This window comes from Tupaia chinensis, unplaced genomic scaffold (genome assembly GCF_000334495.1).
Source record: "Tupaia chinensis unplaced genomic scaffold, TupChi_1.0 Scaffold000271_1, whole genome shotgun sequence".
NCBI lineage: Eukaryota > Metazoa > Chordata > Mammalia > Scandentia > Tupaiidae > Tupaia > Tupaia belangeri.
In genome coordinates, this window is record NW_006159752.1 from 3,105,087 (window position 1) to 3,124,931 (window position 19,845).

At 51.4% G+C, this 19,845-nt stretch overlaps 1 protein-coding gene across 1 annotated transcript in view; it reads right to left on the reverse strand.

Annotated features, from left to right (window-relative positions):
* Positions 1 to 19,845, reverse strand: part of PDGFRL (platelet derived growth factor receptor like) — a 56,788-nt gene that overhangs the window by 2,503 nt on the left and 34,440 nt on the right. The window contains exons 6-8 of the mRNA XM_006149709.3: positions 11,511 to 11,662; positions 2,822 to 3,115; positions 81 to 220 (exon numbers count right to left, since the gene is read on the reverse strand). Coding sequence (XP_006149771.1) covers positions 81 to 220; positions 2,822 to 3,115; positions 11,511 to 11,662 — 586 coding nt within the window. The remainder of the gene's footprint in view (positions 1 to 80; positions 221 to 2,821; positions 3,116 to 11,510; positions 11,663 to 19,845) is intronic.

Consider the following 19,845-nt stretch of genomic DNA (forward strand, 5'->3'; position numbering starts at 1 on the left):
ACCTCTGAGGTCACGCCTCCATCGCTGAGCAGGGACCACACCCAGCTAAAATGGGGCAGAGCCTGGGGAATGGCGCTTACCTTCTGGCCTGGAAAGACCCATCTGAACTCCACCTCCACCTCAGGCTCGCCCAGCACGGTGCAGAGCACGCGGACGTCTTCCCCACCTCTCACTCTGTTTGAGGAGGCCGAGATGGTAGTGGAGGGAGGCCCGCTGGGAACTGGAAGCAAGCAGGAGACGGCCTGAGGTGAGCCTGAGCGCGGGTGCACCTGCAGACACTCTTCTCTGGAGAGAGGAGACATGTCTCCCACAGCTTCCCGACCCACGCCAGGCCGGCCACCATTCTGGCTCTCCTTCGAAGCCACCGCTGCCTCCCTAGTTGGCGGTTCAAAAGAGGAATCTTAGAGAACTCCCGGGCTGAGCCTCTGCGCTCTTAGGGAAGGAGGCTTCAGGCCTGCCAGGGGTCACGTGGAAAGGGTAGAAAGGCGAGAGGGACAGGGGCCCCAGAGGAAGAGCAAGTGGAACGCAGCTAAGGCGCCGGATGGCAGCCCGGAAGGCGTGGAGGTGGAGGCATGCGGCTGTGGCTGTCCCTTCTCAGTGGAGAAACACCCAGAGGAGAGGGAAGCTTGCAGGGAGGGCACCGGCGCTCCCCGTGAGCACAGTGACTTTGTCTGCATTACGGTCAGTGAGCTTACGTCATCCCAACTGCAGCCTCGAACAAGGCGAGGTGCTGGAGAACACGACAGGCGTGGCCTTGAGCCTTCAGGGCCCTAAGCTAGCAGAGCAGCGGACCTGAGCAAGTCACAGCCTAACTTAAAACCTCAGTTGTGTTGGGACCAGCAGTTAGCGTAATGGCTATGTTGCTGGACTCCCATGTCATCGACCGCAATTCGAGCGCCGGACCCGGTGGCTTAAACTCACGCTGGGCATGTGTGCACGTGTGCCCAAGATCCCGAGAAGAGAATGGAGGAGGGATTCCAGCGTGACCATCCCCCTGGGGGTGACTTCTCCCTTTCTGTCTCTGTCTCTCCCTCTCTTTCTGGCGAGTGCACGTACCCTATAGCAAAAACCTCAAAAAAGCCCTAATAAATTAAAGGAACTGCGTGTATGGGTATAAACATTCCCTCTCCTCACCTCGGGTGGCTGGCGGAGTAGGGCGGGGTGCTCTCGCCCCAGAAAGCGAAAGCAGGAGTTCTGCAGATCTGCCACTGGCCCACCCAGTGCCCTGACCCAGGCAGAGTGTGACAGCAGGGTGTGGGGGGGTCGCTGCCGGGAGGCAAGGGGACCGGATTGTGCCCCGCTGTGTTTCTGGTTGCCACGTGGTGGAGTCTGGGGTCAGGGGCTCGGAGAGTTCAGGACTGCAGCCTTTCCGAGAGCACAGCAGCTCGAAGCGGAGAGGTCCACATGAAGGGTCCAGAGGAGGACGAGGCCGCATGGGAAGGGAGCTTCGACCCCGAGAAGGGCTGTTCGCGAGGCGCTGGAGCCACCATCTGCCCCTGGCAGGCTCAGGGGCACCAAGCCAGGCCAGCCTCAACCACCTGCAGGGCTCCAGCCTCTTGGGCACCAGAGCACGGGGTGGGGGAGCCTCCTGGCTCCAGGCTGCTGGGCACAGCAGGGGAGCCTGCTCCCTGGCAGGAAGAGCAGGGCCAGCTTTGGATGACTGCAGGGTTAATTTTAAGCGAACAGTTTTAGAAACCAGGATGAGGCTGATTTACTAACCCAAAGTGAAATGGGACCGAGATCTTGCTCATGGCTCTCAGTGCTCAGGAGAGGGGTTCAGTACAGCAGAACCCATGGAAGTGATGAGGGGAAAATACGTCCCGTACGAACGCACTGAGGTGAAGCTCCTCACTGAAAAGGCCAGACTCATACAAAATAGATCCATGTCCCATGAAATATCTGAGCATTTTCAGTGCTGTCAGGAGGAAGGGGCGAGGCCAGGTGGAAGGAATGAGGTCGGCGGCAATTCGAGGACCTGGTGCAGCGCGCCTTGCAGGACGCCCAGGAAACTAGGAGACTCCAGGGGCTGCCAGGGCGTGGAGACAGACATGGGGGTTAGGGTGGCACCGTCTACCCCCTGGGGGATTTTTCAGCAGCCCTCAGTCAGCCTCAGCCAGCCCTAGACCAGGGCCGCACGCGAGCCCTGTGTACTCGGGTGTCAAGGCTCGCTCCCACGTGGGTCAGCCAGGCAGGGTGACGCACTTGCAGTGCCACTAGCCGGCCTCGGCTCATCGTTGACATGTTAAAGTGTGGCCAAGGGAGCGAGTCTCGTCTGGAATGGATGAGGCGGTCAGTGAGCAGGACAGTGGGTTCCAAGGAGATGCTCAAGTCACCCCAACAAGAGGAGGACAGTGAGCCAACCGTCAAAGCCATCAGTGAGTGACGAGGGCGCGATGCAAAGGAGCTGAGAAAGGGGGGGCTGCGCACCTGTGCCTCAGAGAGGGTGACAGAATGAGGGAAAGGACATGGGAGTGGCCTTGAAAACGAGGCCGACCATGGCGTCGGGAGTTCACGGTGCTCTTAGCAGACAACAGACTTGGGTTAAAACAGAGGCTGAGAGAATGTTCCAGAGGAGGCTGGGGATGTAGAGGCGAGAGGGTCAAACTCAGGGGCAGTACCAGAGCTAACGATGGGAGGATCCGGAAGGGAGTAGAGGGCTGGGTCTGAGTCATGGGCAAGGATGTGGAACATTCTAGAAGTGGCAGGGCAGCAGAGGAGCCTTGAAACCACATGCTGGGTCTCCTGCTCCCACCTGGTAGAGAACAGCAGTCCCCGCCCTGGCCAGAGGACGAGGCTGGGTCCTACCAGGCCGCAGGCTTACCCTCCACATAGAGCAGCTGGTACTTCACGGAGATCTGAGACTTGTCGCCAGCCTCCGCCTTGCAGTAGACCACCCCCTGGTGGTCAGAGTGAGGCTGCAGGTACACGAAGCCTCGCTTCAGGTCGTAGGTGATGTCCGTTCCGTTGGCTGGAATTTCCTTGGCGGGGAACTCTCTGTGGAGCGTGACTTTGGCCGACAGCATGGTCACTCTACAAGGAACCACAGCCTGTCTGTCCGGGTTCAAGTAGACGACGTCGAAGTAACTCGGCGAGGGCACAAAGAGCTCTCCTTTCTCTGCAGAGGGGAAGACATGGACTTACTTAATGGGGGTAAGAGAACCTTCAGGATTCTTCACTCAGGACACAGGGTGAGGGGGACTGGCAGCAGACTTCTGTTGTTTTTTAAGGCTTTTTTCATTTGGTACATGCGCTTGCGGCAGAGAGACAGAGACAGAGACAGGGAAATTGAGAAATCCCCCCCGGTGGGATGCCCACACTGCAATCCCTTCTCCTGTCAGGATTTATGGGGATGCATGACTTCTAAGTCACCCAAGTCCAGGACTCAAACTGCTGTGCACCATGTATGAGTTTGGCACCTTAACCACCACGCCACCTGCTGGCCCCTGAAAATGTTGGCTTTTAAATGCTGGGACCAGCAGGTGGAGTAATGGCTACCTTGCTGGACTCCCACGTAGTCAACCAGGGTTAGAGTCCCAGACCCAGCAGCTTAAAACTCACACCAGGAGTGTGTGTGTGTGTGTGTGTGTGTGTGTGTGTGTGTGTATGTGTGTGTGTGTGTATGCCCAAAATCCTAAGAGGAGAATGGAGAAGAGGTTGCAGCATGTCCGTCTACCCTGGGGGGTGATGTCTCGCTTCCTGTCTCTCTGTCTCTTCGGCAAGCACACACACCCTATAGCAAAAATCTCTCTTATAAAAATAAATAAATGCTTTTCATTTCTTTGGAGCAACAGTTTTACTTCTTATCTCCTTAAAGGAAAGAAAAGAAGTAATATGTCAAGTCAAATCATGTGAAGAAGCGAAGAAGGAGACGGATTTCATGGCTTCGAGAACAGTTGTCGCCCCTTGACAACCTGCTGCTTCTGTGCGGAGACACTAGTGCCAACGCCGAGGCTCAGGAACTGACAGTCGAGGGGGATTTCCAGCACCCCAGGGCCATGGTGACCTGCCAGAGTCCCCGTCCTCTCTCTCGAAGCCCAGAGCCCTAGCACCTGCCAAGGCAGGGGGAGGGAGCGGGGTAGGGGTGAAGGAAGGGCTGGGGCCTCATTCCTGGCACAGCTCGTCACTCCCTGGCTGGAGACCTCCAGCCTCTTTACACCCCGTTTCCTCTAAAATCACTCTCCTGGTTCTTTAAGCGCTAAGTGGTGTCATTTTTATCTAACAGGAATAAGAGAAACAAAGGCTAGTTTATACTGTCCTTAGGACAGGGAAGGGATGCTCAGTTGAACTTTTTTGTTTGGTTTTGGTTTGCTTTTGCCTGGTGCAGTAAATCCTTTGTGTTCTGGATCATTCTTTGAGGGAGCGTTATAACTGCGACGACAAATCCTTGGAGCTGATCGCACCCCAACAGTTGATCAGGTGTTTCCTGTGTGTTCCTGGACTGGATTCCCCCCTCAGCTTTCTCCTCCACCAGCCTTCTTAGAGCCATGGTTGTATGATGTTTGAGGTTGGAGACTGGATTCCCGACATAGCAAGTCTTCATGAGCCAAGGGAGCTTTGGCTGTGAGTACCAAGTTCCCTAACAGGGAGGCCCTAAGGTTGGGAAGGAGAACGTCACTGCTCAGCCAGGCACCATCTCTCCCAAGACCTTTGCATTCGCTTTATGATAAATCGACTTCAGGCTCAGGTATGGAGCAGCCTCGTTAGCGTGTGCCACATCAGCGTGTCACGTGGACTGCATCTACATCCGTGTGGCCTTGGATGTGTGACTCTCTGTGCTTCAACATTCCCAGCTATACAGAGAACGATCTGGACTAGATACTAAAGGGACCTTTTTTGTTGAGGGGGGTGTTTGCCATAGGGTGCACAAGCTTGCTGGAAAGAGACAGAGAGAGGAAAAGTGAGAGATCACCCCTTCGGGGGGATGACCATGCTGCAATCCCTTATCCTCCATTCTCCTCTTGGGACTTTGGGCATGCACGCACATGCATATGGTGGGAATTTCAAGCTACCGGGTTCAGGACTTGAACAGTGGTTGGCCTTGTGGGAGTCCAGCGCTTCAACCACCATGCCACCTGCTGGCCCCTTAAACATATTTTTAACAATTTTGCTTATCGGTTTTATGATTGTAAGATTGAGAGACCACTTTTTTCTTTTTTAAGCTTTCTGTCTCCATCTTTTTTTCCCCTTTTTTCTTTCTCTCTTTCTTTTTCTTTTGGGAGAGAGACAGTGGTACCCTAGGCAAAATCTTCCCACACTGCGGTCCGTCCACACCCCAGCCTTCCAGCCAGCCGGGCACAAGGCTCTGACCCGGGGCCTCCCGTGTGGCTTCAGTACTTGCAGAGGCACTGCATTGCCTCGGTCCCCACAGCCGGGCAGAGGCAACTTCTGTTTTAGGGATTCTAAAGTCATCTGAACTTATGTGTAAAGCCAGGAAAATAAGTGAGGAATCTTAATTTCAGAACACAAAAACATGGTCTTATTTCTTCTACGAGAATACATGTTCTACAATAAGTGGCCACACCAGTTGCTTTAATATACATACATGCAGTCTGGGGCCAGGTGGGGAGCCTGGCGGGGACAGAACAGGACCCACGTGGGAAAGGTCTGGAGCCCACGTCCTGGGACCTCCCTGAGCGGGCCAGGTGTGTGCATGTGTGCCCGTGATCCAGGCTGGCTGAGATGGGGGCAGATCATGGCGTGAAGATCCTGTGGGTTGCCTGTCTCTCTCTCTCTCTCAGAGAAAAAGTAAAAAGTAAACATATACATGTGTGCGAGTGTGTGTGTTCTAATCAATAGCTTCCACCTACCAAAAAAACCATTTTATCATTGTAAAACTGATAGATTATAGGGCCTGTGGGTGACAGGGTAGTTAAAGTGGCTGGATCCCACATAGCTGATTACTTGGTTCAGGTGCTGAACCCAATAGCTTGAAAAACACTAGGGCCTGTGGGTGACAGGGTAGTTAAAGTGGCTGGATCCCTTATAGCTGATTACTTGGTTCTGGTGCTGAACCCAGTAGCTTGAAAAACACACTAGGGATATGTGTGGGCGTGTCCAAAGTCCTAAAAGGAGAAATGGAGAAGAAGGGATTGCACGGTGACCATCGCCCACGGGAGATGTTTTGTCCCTTTCTCTCTCTCTCTCTTTCTGGTGACAGGGTAGTTAAAGTGGCTGGATCCCTTATAGCTGATTACTTGGTTCTGGTGCTGAACCCAGTAGCTTGAAAAACACACTAGGGATATGTGTGGGCGTGTCCAAAGTCCTAAAAGGAGAAATGGAGAAGAAGGGATTGCACGGTGACCATCGCCCACGGGAGATGTTTTGTCCCTTTCTCTCTCTCTCTCTTTCTCCCTTCTACTGAGCACACACGCCCACTGCAAGTTAGAAGTAAAGTGATAGACTCCATATGTTCCATGCAATGTGTTCATCTCATGTAGATGACCTACGTATTACTTTAAGAAAAAGGAACACATGGGACCTCAGATTCCCAGAAAATGGAGGTTCATAGGCTATAAGCTAAAATCCGAACGACAACAAAGTCAATGTTGAGTGAAGTGTATTGCTGTAGTTTTCCTACACTTGAAAGTCAGGGTCCAGCCCTTTACGGTGAGAACGCTCCCCTGCTGGTAAAGCTCTCGTCCTTGAGCTGGGTGGTGCTTTCGTGCGCCTGTTCGGCTGAGGATAATTGATTGAGCTATATATTTAGAATGTGAGTGTTTTTCTTATGTATGTTATACTTCAATAAAAAGAGAGAGACCCCCTCTGAGAGCCTCTCGATAAACATGAAAGAGGAAGTATGTATGGCAGTTGCTTAATTAAAAATTGCACAAATTAACCACAGGCGGCCCCCAAAGGAAGCTCCGCAGTGTTTTCAGTCAAGCGCTACGAAACATACAAACATAATGAATGACAGACGTCTCTCTGCGTGGGTAGCCCGGGAGCATATGTTCTGAAGGAATCCGGGGCCAGTGCCAGGAACCTCAGTCTCAGTTACAGCCCAGCCTGGTTCTTCCAACCCACCATGCTTGGAAAGACGAACTGCTAACCCCCGTGTTGCAAATCCAGCTGGGCTCTCAGCACTGAGGAATCAGAAAATGACACAACACATTAGGTCACTTCCCTTTGGATCTAGGTTTCTTTTTTCAGTGTCAAAGGGCTGCATGGAGAGAGAGAGAGAGAGCGCGCGCGAGCGAGCAAGGAGAGGAGCTCTCCCAATAGTGGCAGTCATGCTGCAATCCTTTTTCCTCCAGTTCTCCGTCTCCCATCCCATCATGAGCCTGGGCACACATGCCCAAGTGCTTCTCAAGCCAATGGGGCCAGAACTCAAACCTTGGTCAGCCATGTGGGATCTGGCTTCCTTTGTACAACGCCTAATCACTGTGCTTCAGGGCTAGTTCCATGATCAAGGTTTCTTGAAAGTTGAAAATAAATACAGTGTTTTAGCCTTTCTTTGGTTCCTGAAAGGAATAGCAAAATTGAGAGAGAAGACCTGAATGCAGAACTCAGACAGCCCATGGCCAGCCCAGACCCCACCAGTGCTTTGGGATGACATGAAAGTGCTAGTTCTAGCAAAGAATCTTCATCTCACAGTTTGAAATACAGCATTAGTCCTTGCCTAGAGTGACATAATTAACTGGTGACCCGGTCTAACCAAGGACACACGGGACCTCTGTGGAGCACGGTCCTAAATGACGATCAGGGAGGATTCCCTGCGTACACTGTCAGCAGTTCTCCTGCCCACACCTGTCAGGCTGGCTAGCGTCTGTCCATCCACCCATCTCCCTGTTTCAGAAAGGGTTCGAGGCAATAAGAACATCGGGTCTCAGGTCAGAAAAACAGGGTTTGACTCTTTGGTTCCACCACAAGTTTCGGAACACTGGCCGAATCGCCTTGCCTTTTTGCATCTTAGCATCTGCATTATTATTATTTTTTTTTTTGAGAGGTTTTCACTATAGGGCGCATGCGCTCGCCAGACAGACAGAAAGAGACACAGAGACAGAAAGTGAGAAGTCACCCCCCCAGGGGGGATGGTCACGCTGCAATCCCTTCTCCTCCATTCTCCTCTCGGGATCTTAGGCACGCATGCACACGCGCCCGGCGTGAGTTTTAAGCCACCGGGTCCGGGATGCGAACCGCGGTCGACTACGTGGGAGTCCAGCGACATAGCCATTACGCTAACTGCTGGTTCCCTGCATTATTATTTTTAAAACAGAGATAATCAAATAGCGTTCATGTATTTCCTGGGGCTCTTGTGGAATGAAATGAGATACACGTGCTTCCAGAACTATAGCATGTCCTGCTACTGCATCTTCTTTCTGGAGAGGAGCGATTTGGGCAGAAAGTGAAAAATACATTAGACTTCGCTAAAGCATTCATTAATGGCTAGTGACAAAGATTCTCTGCTTGACCATACTTTAGTCAAGCTTCTTAACCTTCTCCTAGGCCCATCCGTGCACTTCGGTGTAAATCTAGTTTTAGCAAGGACCCTGCTAGGTCGGTTTAGCCAAAACCACCTCCCATCCCCATCCTCCACCCCAACTGCCCTTGACCTACCAGGGCTCCTCAGAGGGTACCGTCCTCCAGGGGGTGTCTGATCACACGGACCTATCTTCAGCACGAACCGTGTTAGGTGAGTTCAGCCACCAGCCTCTCCCACCCGCCTCTCTACATTTGATGTTTCTTTCTTAGTAATTGAACATCCACTGACCACCTGCCCTTCTCCTTGGCCATAAATCCCCACTTGTTCATACTATATTCAGAGTTGAGACCAGTTGTATACTCGGGTCTCCTTCCTTCTACTGCAAGACTCTTAACCACTTTGTTTTATTTATTTATTTTTCTTAGAGAGATTTTTGCTATAGGGCATGTGCACTTGCTGGAGAGATAGAGAGACAGAGAGACAGAAAGGAGAAATCACCACCACCACCCCCGCCCCCAAGGTGGGATGGTCATGCCTCAACCTCTTCTGTCTCTTCTTGGGGTTTCAGGCAAGCATGCACACATGCCTGGTGGAAATTTCAAGTCACCGGGGCCAGGTTGGCCATGGTGGACTCTAGTGATGCAACTATTACACCATCTGCTGGCCCCTGTTTTAATCACTTTAGCTACTGTCCAGCTCTGGGTTTTCTTTCTTTCTTTTTTTTGGGGGGGGGGGGAGAGGTTTTTGCTATAGGGCATGTACGCTCGCCAGAAAGACAGAGAGAGACAGAGACAGAAAGCAAGAAATCACCCCCTCAGGGGGGATGGCCACACTGCAATCCCTTCTCCATTTTCCTCTAGGGATCTTGGGCACACACACACACACACATGTTCCTGGTGTGAATTTAAGTCACTGGGTCTGGGACTCGAACCATGGTTGACTACATGGGAGTCCAGGAACATAGCCATTACGCCAACTACTGGTCCTTCTGGGTTTTCTTCGGATCATAGCCATTCCAGGTCTTAGAGGTAGATGGATTCAAGAGTAGGAAAATCTCATGAAGGCCCTGAGAGGCAGTTAAAGATTCTGGGATCAGCATGGTGGTGGCTGGATCCCACAGAGCCAACCACATGGGTTGAGTCCTGGACCCAGCAGTTTGAAAAGCACATACCTGACACATGTGTGTGCATTCACCAAATCCCAACAGGAAGAGAGATGGAGAAGAAGAGATTACAGTGTGCCATGCTCTATGTGTGTGTGTGTGTGTGTGTGTATGGGGGGGTCTTTCTCACTTTCTTTCTCTCTCTCTTTCACCCCAGTGAGTGCATGCACCCTCAGGCAAATTAAAGGATAAGATTGTGATTTCACTTGAAACGCCGGAAACAGCAGGAGCGCCAGTAGTAGCATTTGTAAGACTCCTGAAGGCAACTCCCGACCTCTGAATCTTGGAGAACCTCATCCTCCACACTTCAGAGTTCAGAGAGCTGTGCAGAGGGAGGTGGCTGGGAGCTCCATGCCTGGTTCTGAAGGTGCAAGACCCACCTTGCACACGCATACCTCGTGCTGCAGTGGAGGACACCTGCCCATTTCCAGGCGCCTCACTTAGGCTCAGGCACTGGGACTGGAGCTACAAGGACCACAAGCTTTGGGAATCCTGCCTCCAAACCTTAGCTCGTAATACTTACTGGGTCATCGGAAAAGTCATGACGCATTCTTGCATAGAAAAATATGTCACGACTTTTCCAATGACCCAACATAAGAATAAATGACGGGCCAGCAGGTGGCATCGTGGTTAAGACGCTGGTTTCCCACATGGCCCATCACAGTTGGAGTCCTGGACCCAGCAGCTTGAAAATCACACCAGGCGTGTGTGTGTGTGTGTGTGTGTGTGTGTGTGTGTGCCCAAAATCTCAGGTGAAGAATGGAGAAAGGATTGTGGCATGCCATGACCCCTGGGGAGTGATTTCTCATTCTCTCTCTCTTTCTCTGTCTCTTTCTGGTGAGTGCACTTGTCCTATGGCAAAAATTAATTAATTAAAATAAGAAATAAATAAGAGGAGATCTTCACCCGAGCAGCCTATGAGTAAGGAGCTTCTGGAAAGTAGATCAGCACCGGTTCTGGGGCACAGTGATGAAAGCCAACAGCAGGGCTGCTGACAGAACTTTCGGCCCCAAGAGAAACGTTCGCTGCTTGTGCCGTCCAAGTGCGCTCACGCACGGCGAGTCGGAGGACTCGAAATGTGGCAAACGTGACTGAGGACATGAGTTTTCTTTTTGTTTTGTTTTTGTTTTTGTTTTTTAAATAATGATTTTATTACGTAATTCCATTTGTTATTTTTTTAAAAAAATTGACCAAAGGGACCAGCAGTTAGCGTAATGGCTATGTCACTGGACTCCCACCGTGGTTCGCGTCCCGGACCCGGTGGCTTAAACTCACACCAGGAGTGTGTGCGTGCATGCCCAAGATCCCGAGAGGAGAATGGAGGAGAAGGGATTGCAGCGTGGCCATCCTCCCTGGGGGGTGATTTCTCGCTTTCTGTCTCTCTGACTCTCTCTCTCTGTCTGGCGAGCGCACACGCCCTATAGCAAAAACCTCTCCAAAAAAAAAAAAAAAAATGACCAAAGAGAAAAAGACAGACAGGAAAAGGATAAGTGAGAAAGCAAGTCAGCAGGTCTAAAACTCGAACCGGGGTCAGCCATGCGGGAGTCTAGCACCTTAACCACTACACCACCTGCGGGCCCCGAGGACATGAGTTTTCAATTGTATCCGATTTGAACTACTCCCCAGTTATGTTCCTGTAGTCACATGGGTCCAGTGGCCACCATACAGATCCTGGGATCAGACAGCTCTGTTTCCAATCCTGCGACCACCATTTCCTTGACCTGGATTTACTCTCTTTAGATCTCAACCTCCCCACCTGGGAGGAAAAACTGGAAACGGCAGCAGCCCTCGCTCTGAAGGGCGGTTGTAAGACCTACGTGAAGTAACTGCCGCCAATTGCGAGCGCTCTCACTGTTACTTGCTGCTGGGTCTGCAGGGGCCCCTTCGGTTCTGAGTCGGTCCGATCCACTGGTGCACCCAAGACCGTACCTGTGAAAAAGATGTAGGTGGAGCCTGTTCTGGTCTCGTCCCTCCTGCAGATGTAGCCGTTGCACAGCTGCCCCCAACAGCTGAACTCGCCGGTGTCGGCTGACGTGGAGTTGACCAGAGTCAACTGGCCGTAGCGCTCCTGCTGCTTCACACTAGGGAGGAGAGAGGCATGGTCTCAGAGCGGGGATGGCCTGGGCTAGGGCCAAGGCCTCAGTGACTCCAGGCAGATCAACATCCCTCACTGAGACAGAGTACAACTGATAAAGTAGTCGAGTCCCGGACCGGGCGGCTTAACCTCATGCCAGGCACGTGTGTGTGTGCCCAGAATCCCGAGAGGAGAATGGAGAAGAGATTGCAGCATGGCCATCCCCCCTGGGGGGTGATTTCTCACTTTCTGTCTCTCTGTCTCTCTCTGTCTTTCTGGCAAGTGCATGTGCCCTATAGCAAAAACCTCTCCAAGAAAAAAAGAAAAAAAGAGTGTGTTTCAGGAAGGCAGAGGGGAAAGCCTTTCCTAAAAGGCAAGAGTAAGGCAGTTCTCTTTCCAAGGAGAGGAAATTCCCTTTGACCTTGGAGTGGGGCTTCCTTAAGTAAGATCCCTGGCAAGCTGAGAAGCTTGGGATGGTGTTTTGCTTTCAGCCTTTGTTTCTAATGAGCCAGTGCAAAGGAAATCAACATGGATATGAATGAAAGCCCACAGTACTAGTCAATATTCAAAATCCCTTTCAAAAATGTGTCTGATTATAAACGTGGAATCTTAGACATGCTGCATTATCATATTAAAATAAAAAGTATTCTTTGAGGGGGGCAATGCATTGGCTGCTAAGATCCTGAGTGTGAGTCTGCAGCCCACCTCGAGACTTTGGGCATCTGGATGTTCCCTCTGACTTTATCCCACCGTGCGTACCATGCCTAGCTTTATTCTCGCTTTCTTTTCCCGTAAGGCATGTGCGCTCACCAGGGAGAGACAAAGAGACACTGAAATCATCTGCTGAGGGGGAATGGCCACGCTGCGATCCCTTCTCCTCCATTCTCCTCCTGGGATATTGAGGATGCATGCACACATGCCTAGCGTGAATTTCAAGCTACCAGGTCCAGGACTTGAACCATGCTAGGTCATGTGGGAATCCAGCCCAGCGCCTTAACCACCACGCCACCTGCTGGTCCCTCTTTCTCTCTTTATTAAAAAGTCTATTCATTTCTTTCTTCCATGGACAAGAGAGAGAAAGACAGCACCGCCAACAGGTGCCGATGTCGCAACCCACCCCAGCTTCGGCCAACCCTGCCAAGCGCACACGCATGCCCAGCATGCTCAGGCAGGACTCCGAACTCGAACCAGGAACTTTCCCACGTGGGACTGCTTCACAGAGCATCGGGCTTGACTACTCTGCCACCAAGCGGCCACTGTTTTCTCTTTTTATCTTATTGCCTGGCTGACGTATTTGCAAACCCCTTCCATTCCTTTTTGAAATGAAGAAAAACCTGAATATTTATGAGGAAATGTCAGCATTCGCTATTGTTGTGGTCATCAATTGAATCCTGTGGTGACAGGAATCCAGATGTACCAGGCTACCAATGGCTGCTCCCGGGGCTTAGGAGTCTCAGCACGTGTGACACCCAAAGAAATGGTTTTCATCTAAGGACCCATCGCAAATGCCTAAGTGTTTACTGCCCTGAGAGCCACATACTTTCTGATGCGCCCCGAGCCGCCCGTTTTACCTGCAGCGATATCTGCACGGCAGCCCTGGGCGCAGCCGGCGGTGGGTCGGCCTCCACCCAGCCTGTGTGCCCTGCACTCAGCAGCATGTCCTGCCCGCCCGGCCTGCCGAGAACCGCCTCGGACTCCCATTCCACCAACAGCCTCCTTTAAACTCAACGGAAGTCTCTCCTCCAGGAAGCTTCGAATTGGAATCAAGTCCCAGGAATCCCCCCACTTTCTCCTAATGATGTCATTGGCTCCCTGGGTCCCCCGCGGATGCCCCTGGCTCCCCGTTGGGACACTAGAAGGTAAACACAGAGAGAGCCGCTGCTGTCCTCGTTTAGTGCCCTCTGAGGAGCAGGTCTCTGGGCCAGCTGCATCGTTGTAACGCAGAGGGGTCAGGAACCCAGGTCTCCGCTGTGCGAATGAGGAGACTGAGCCTTGAGACCCACAGGTGGTAAACAGCTGCGCACGTCTTCCCGAAATCGGTTCGGCATGTATTTCACACCCACTCACTGGATAAGGAAGTGCATATAAAGCATGATCCTAATTATGTCTAATCACAGATTCCAAGTGGTTATTGTAAATGGCCCTACAACAGCGACAAATAACACACTCAGCACTGGAGAGAGTTAGCACAAGTGAAAACAGTGGACGTTGGGGGCTGGCAGGTGGCATGGTGGTTAAAGGCGCTGGACTCCCACATGGCCGACCACGGTTCAAGTCCTGGCACTGCCTGGTTGCTTTCTCACTTTCTCTCTCCCTCTCTCCCTCTGTCCCTCTCTGATCAAATTAAAATAGACAAATAAATGAGGTTAAATAAAATAATTATTTACAAAAGCGCATGCAGTGGACCTTAAGGAAATTGCAGTCTGGTTAAGGAGTCAAAACTAGCATACGTGACAAGATCAGAGTAACGACGGGGATTATTCTCACAGGAGGATGGAATTCGGACGAGGGCCTCATCAGTCTGGTTGAAGAAGATGGAGGGGGACCAGCAGTTGGCGTAATGGCTATGTCGTTGGACTCCCATGTAGTCGACTGCGGTTTGAGTCCCAGACCCGGTGATTTAAACTCACGCCGGGCGCCTCTGCGTGCGTGCCCAAGATCCCGAGAGGAGAATGGAGGAGAAGGGATTGCGTCGTGGCCATCCCCCTGGGGGGTGAGTTCTCGCTTTCTGTCTCTATGTCTCTGTCTGGTGAGTGCACGTGCCCTATAGCAAAACCTCTCCAAATAAAGAAAAAAGAAAAAAAGATGGAGGCAGCTTTGGGAGGAATTGAGGCGAACTGGACTTTGAAGGTCAAGGCGGGGGCAGTGACCCCAAAGGGATGAGGGGAGTGAGCCTGCTGACTCAGAAACTGCAAGGGAGCAAGTCTGCTGTGGTCAGCGCCCTGGCTCAGGGCTGAGTGAGAGGAAGGCCCTCAATACCGATTTGGAGACCTGCTCATTAATTACAGGGCCAGGGGCCTGACAGTCACAGGGCACATTGAGGAACAGCGAGCAGGGGACGCATTTCCCTGGCCGAGTGGCAGGGACAGACACCCTCCGTTCGGAAGTGAAAAGCGACAGGGCCACTGTAGCGGGCATAAGGAAAGAGAAGGACTAGCAGAACCGACACGGAAGAGCCTGAGAGCTGTTACTGTGGTGGGCAGGAAGTGCGGGGCCCAGCCTGGGTGGTACCAAGCAGATTCAAGAAGGGGAGGGCAGGTACAACCAACTGGAGACAGAGTAGGAGAAGAAAGAGACAGAGAAATGGCCACGCAGTTTGCATTTCTGTGTTAGAAAGGTCAGGGTCGTCACTGGCTGAAATGGAATGTTTAGGAAGAGAAAGGAACCTTGAACAGGCACAAACAATGGAGATTTTAAATTTGAAATCACACGTGGGCCACTGAAGTAGGTATGTTCTATGGGCAATTGAAATACAGGTCTGGGGCCAGTGGTTAAGGCCTGGACTCCCACATGGCCAACTGCAGTTTGAGTCCTGGACCTGGTAGCTTGCTTTCCCACATTTTCTCTCTCTGGGAAGCGCATGTGCCCTAGAGCAGATTAAATAATAATGATGACAATAATAAATTAAATAAATAATTGTTTTTAGGGAAGAAAGAAATATCGGTCTGGCCCCCAGGAGATAACACAGCACTCTATTTATAGTTGGGAGAGTCGTCTCCACGGGGCAATATTAGAAGCAAATGAATCAATGAGCTCATCAAGAGAAGGAGTACAGGAGAAAGAGAAGGTTGAGGATAAAATGTGGAGTCAAAAGGAAAAGAAGAGGGGGACCAGCAGTTGGCATAATGGCTATGTCGCTAGACTCCCATGTAGTCAACCGTGGTTTGAGCCCCGGACCCGGGGGCTTAAACTCATGCCAGACACGTGTGCGTGCGTGCCCAAGATCCCAAGAGGAGAATGGAGGAGAAAGGACTGCTGCATGGCCATCCTCCCTGGGGGGTGATTTCTCACTTTCTGTCTCTCTTGTCTTTCAGGCGAGTGCATGTGGCCTATAGCAAAAACAACAACAACAAAATCTCTCTGAAAAAAAAAAAAGGAAAAGGAAAAGAAGAAGTACATAAAAGGGAAGGAAGAGGAGAATCAGGAAAGGACATCATCGAGGACTTCTGCTGCTTTAAGGAAAGGATGCTCTGCAGGATAAAATGCCTTTCAGAGAGTCACGATACACACACGCGCACACACACGCACACATCACTTGGCAGAACCAAAGTCTCAGGTAACCATCAAATGGCCCACTGCAGGCCCAGCTACAGTACAGCAGCAGTAACACAAGTGCCCTAAAACACGGGAAGCCAGGTGGCCAGCTGCAGGTTTGGACTCGTGGGTTGGCCTGAAAACAAGCCAGGCACACATGTAGGCACCCAGGATCCTGAAGGTTGGAGGGCCGGAGAACAGGGATCGGAGCACACCAAGACCTTGTTAAGGAAGCTTCTAATTGTCTTTCTCAAGCTTGTGTATGTAAGCTATTACTAAAAAGGAAAAAAGACCAACTTCCATTTTAAGAATGGAGCTGAATTTTAGCAGACCAAAAAAGAAAGAAAAAAGAAAAATAGAAAAGGGAAGAGAAAGCGGAGGGGCAGAAGGCTTTTCCTACGCTCAAAATGACCAATCACATTCCTGTAGAGCTCAAAACGAGGGCACGGAGTCACAGCAGGTGAATTCCTTCAGCAGCTTCTCTGTCCCAGCGTGCTGAGCTGCAGTGACAGAAAGCGTAAGACGCCATTCCTCCCGGGAAGGTAGCTGGGCTGGTAAACACTTAGCACTTGGGAATAGCCAGGCCGCCACGTGAAATCTGCAGTTGTATCTTTAGCAGGCTTGGGGGTGGAAGGAAGGAAACGCGCTGGAAAACATTTCTGCATTTTTCCACCCCCTCTTATGTGCAAACAATATAAAACAGGAAACAAATGATCTAGCAGGCTTACAGTAGAAATGCCTGGCTTTGTAACATCCATTCCTACTAATGGTCCTGCCTAGTCCGGTCAGCAGGCTCTTCGAAGGGCTGGAATCCACGGTGGTCTCCAGGGTCCACGTCTGCTCTGAAACGGAGACGAGGGATCGCCGTACCCTTCAGAGATGCTCTCTGCACAGAGATGCTTCATCCAGAGACGCTCTCCCCGTAACCACCCACTAATACCGCAGGGATGTGTAGCGGGGATGTGAAGTTTGAGTGGAGCAAGAAGAGGTGTCACCACTAAGTGCCAGGAAGAAGCGCGGTGCGAGCAGAATTTGCAGTCACGGAAGATGCTTTGAACACCCCACCCGTCTGCTCGCCTCTCTCACCACTGTCCTCTTCTCCTTGCTCTGACCCACAGAGAGTCAAGGACAGACAAGTCTAGGTTGCATTTATCCAAAATTGGAGACCACGTTTGTTTGCGGGTGCTTGCGTGTGTGTCTCCCCATGCATTCCCATCGGGCCTTTTGAGCTGGCGTTTTGTTCTGCAAGTTCTATTCCCATGTGGAGTCCTGCAACTTCCTGCATGCAGGCCACCCTGTTCTTCTGGAGGTGACCTGATGGGTGGCCTGGCACAGAGAGGGAGCTGACAGCTCCCAAATTAAAGACCCCCGTGGGACATTGACAGGTAACAATGTCCCCGTCCCCTCCCAGACTCAGCAAGCCGAGGGCAGAGGTGAGCCCTGGGTTACAAGGCAATTATTCACTGGCCCCATAAATACTGACTGAATGCAAATTCCGTGGGAGGCGCTGGAGTGGACAGGAGGGACACAATGTCTAGAGCTCCCTGCTCTCCAGCTGCCCTATGCAAAGTGCCAGGGAACCCTGGGGAGAGTAACCAGGAAAAGCTTCCAGGCTGAGGTCCTGGGAGAAAGGAAGGACGTGGGCATGCCCAGATGGGGGCTGTGTTCCTGAGAGGAGAGGAAGCAGGTGTGTGCATACCAAGAGATATCTGACTAAACTACGTTGGCTTAAGAGTATGGTGAGGGCCAGCCCTCTGGCCTAGTGGTTAAGGGAGCTGGATCCCACATGGCAGACTGCGGTTTGAATCCCAACCCTGGTAGCTTGGAAAACACACCAGGTGCATGTGCATCCATGCCCCCACACCCAGTGAGATGGGGTGTTGGAATAGGACAGATTATGGGATAACCAGCCCCCAGGTAGGGGCTTTCTCTCTGTCCCTCCTTCTCTCTGTCAATCTCTCTCTCTCTCTCTGCCAAGCATATGCACCCCATGGCAATCAAAAATTTATAAAAAGACTAGTGAGACTTTAAGCCACCAGGTCCAGGACTTGAACCACAGTCGACTACACGGGAGTCCAGTGACATAGCCATTACGCCAACTGCTGGTGAGTATATTAATAATTCTTATGTAAGAAATTAGGCTGAGATTGCCCGCTCAGCCATTTTCTAAATACCCTCTGTCTCTATCTGTCATGTGTCTACTCACCTTACTCTCTCATCTGCCATTCAGTTGGTCATCCACCATCTGTTTATCCACTCCCATCACCTATCATCTCTCTCTCTCTTGCCCATCCATCCATCAGGAGCTCTCTAACAGCTATCGAGTATCTATCATCTATTACTCACCTCTCATCCGTGTATCACCTGTATCTTTTGACTATCATCACTTCCCTACCTGTCCTCTATTTAGGTGCCATCTCTATCGATCTTGTATCTATTTGTTTATCTCCCTGTCTATTACCGATCGTCTCCATGTTTGAGTGCTGTCTGAGGAACTACTCAAACCCTTGCCATGTAACTGCAATGTTCCTATCCCAAGGGCTCTGTTAGTGTGTGTGAAATGTGACCCAGATCTTTCTGCTACACTGACTTGCGCTAGAACCTTCCACATTATTGGAGAAGAAGACAAGGCACTCGTCGCACCTTTCACGGGAGATCGCGTTCAGGCTCGTCCTGCGTCTCTCCCTCCTGTAGGTGCTTTCCTTGGCACTGCCCAGACTGAGCACCAGGCTAGAGCAGGCCCGTCCCTTTCACCCCACCCCCGGCGGCCTGCGGATGGCAGCATTCTTTTTGCATTTCTGCCCAGCACCTCTGGCTTCTTTACAAAGGAAAAGCTCCTCTGCCTCCTTCGGAGGTGTCCCAGATGGTGAGGTGATGAGACCGTAAACGTGCCTTCTCACAGACAAAGCCAAGCCTGACACACAGGGTCTCCTCATGGACGATACCCGGGAAGGCCACCTAGAACAAAGGCTCGACGGCTAGTTTTGAGTGTCAACCTGACTGAACTGAGGACTGCCTAGAAGCCTGATAAAGCGTTATTCTGGCGTGTCTGTGAGGATGTTTCCAGAAGAAGTAAACATGCAAATCTGAGCAAACGAGGTGGAAAAGATCTGCCCACAATGTGGGTGGGCACCATCCAATTGACAGAAGGCCCGGAGACAGCCAATACAGAAGACGGCTGGGTCTCCTGTGAGAGAGGAGGGCACTTCTTCTGTGGCCTTGGCATCGGCTCTCAAGACTTACCTGCCTTTGGGCTCCAGGACTCACACCAGTCCTCCCCTGCCCTTCACTCCCAACACAGCCATCCTTGTGTTCTCAGACTTTTGGCCTCAGATAGGCTACATCATCACCTTCCCTGCTGGAGGCCTTCTGACTGGACTATGTCAGCTACCAGCATTCTGAGGTCTTCTACATGCAGGTGGCCTCTTGTAGGGAGTCTCCACTAGCGTGATCACACGAGACAAGGGCTCCAAAAGTTTCCTCTTATGTATCTACACACATCTCATTGGCTTCATATCCCTAGAGGATCCTGAGTAATATAATTCTTAGAAGAAGCTGAGCTCCAACAATCTTATCCTTAGAACCAGGTCATAGCTACCTAGACCTTAGCTGCCACGGTGACCTTGACAGCAAAATGGGATGCAAGCTGGCTCTAAGAGAGCCGAGCAATTCCGTTAGAACAACTACGGTATTACAACTGTGATACATTCATGGGTTCACAATACTTTGGGAAAACGGTAATCTTATGGGTTGAATGTGATCCTCCAAAATTCATGCATTAAAATGTGGTGAGCCACCGTGAATGTCTTAAGAGGACAGGAACTTAATCCGACCATGGGATTAAGAGGTGGATCCTTCGAGAAGTAATTAGGATTGGAAAGCTTGTCAGGGTGAGAATTCCCACCTGAATACTTGTGGGTTTACAAGGAGAAGGAA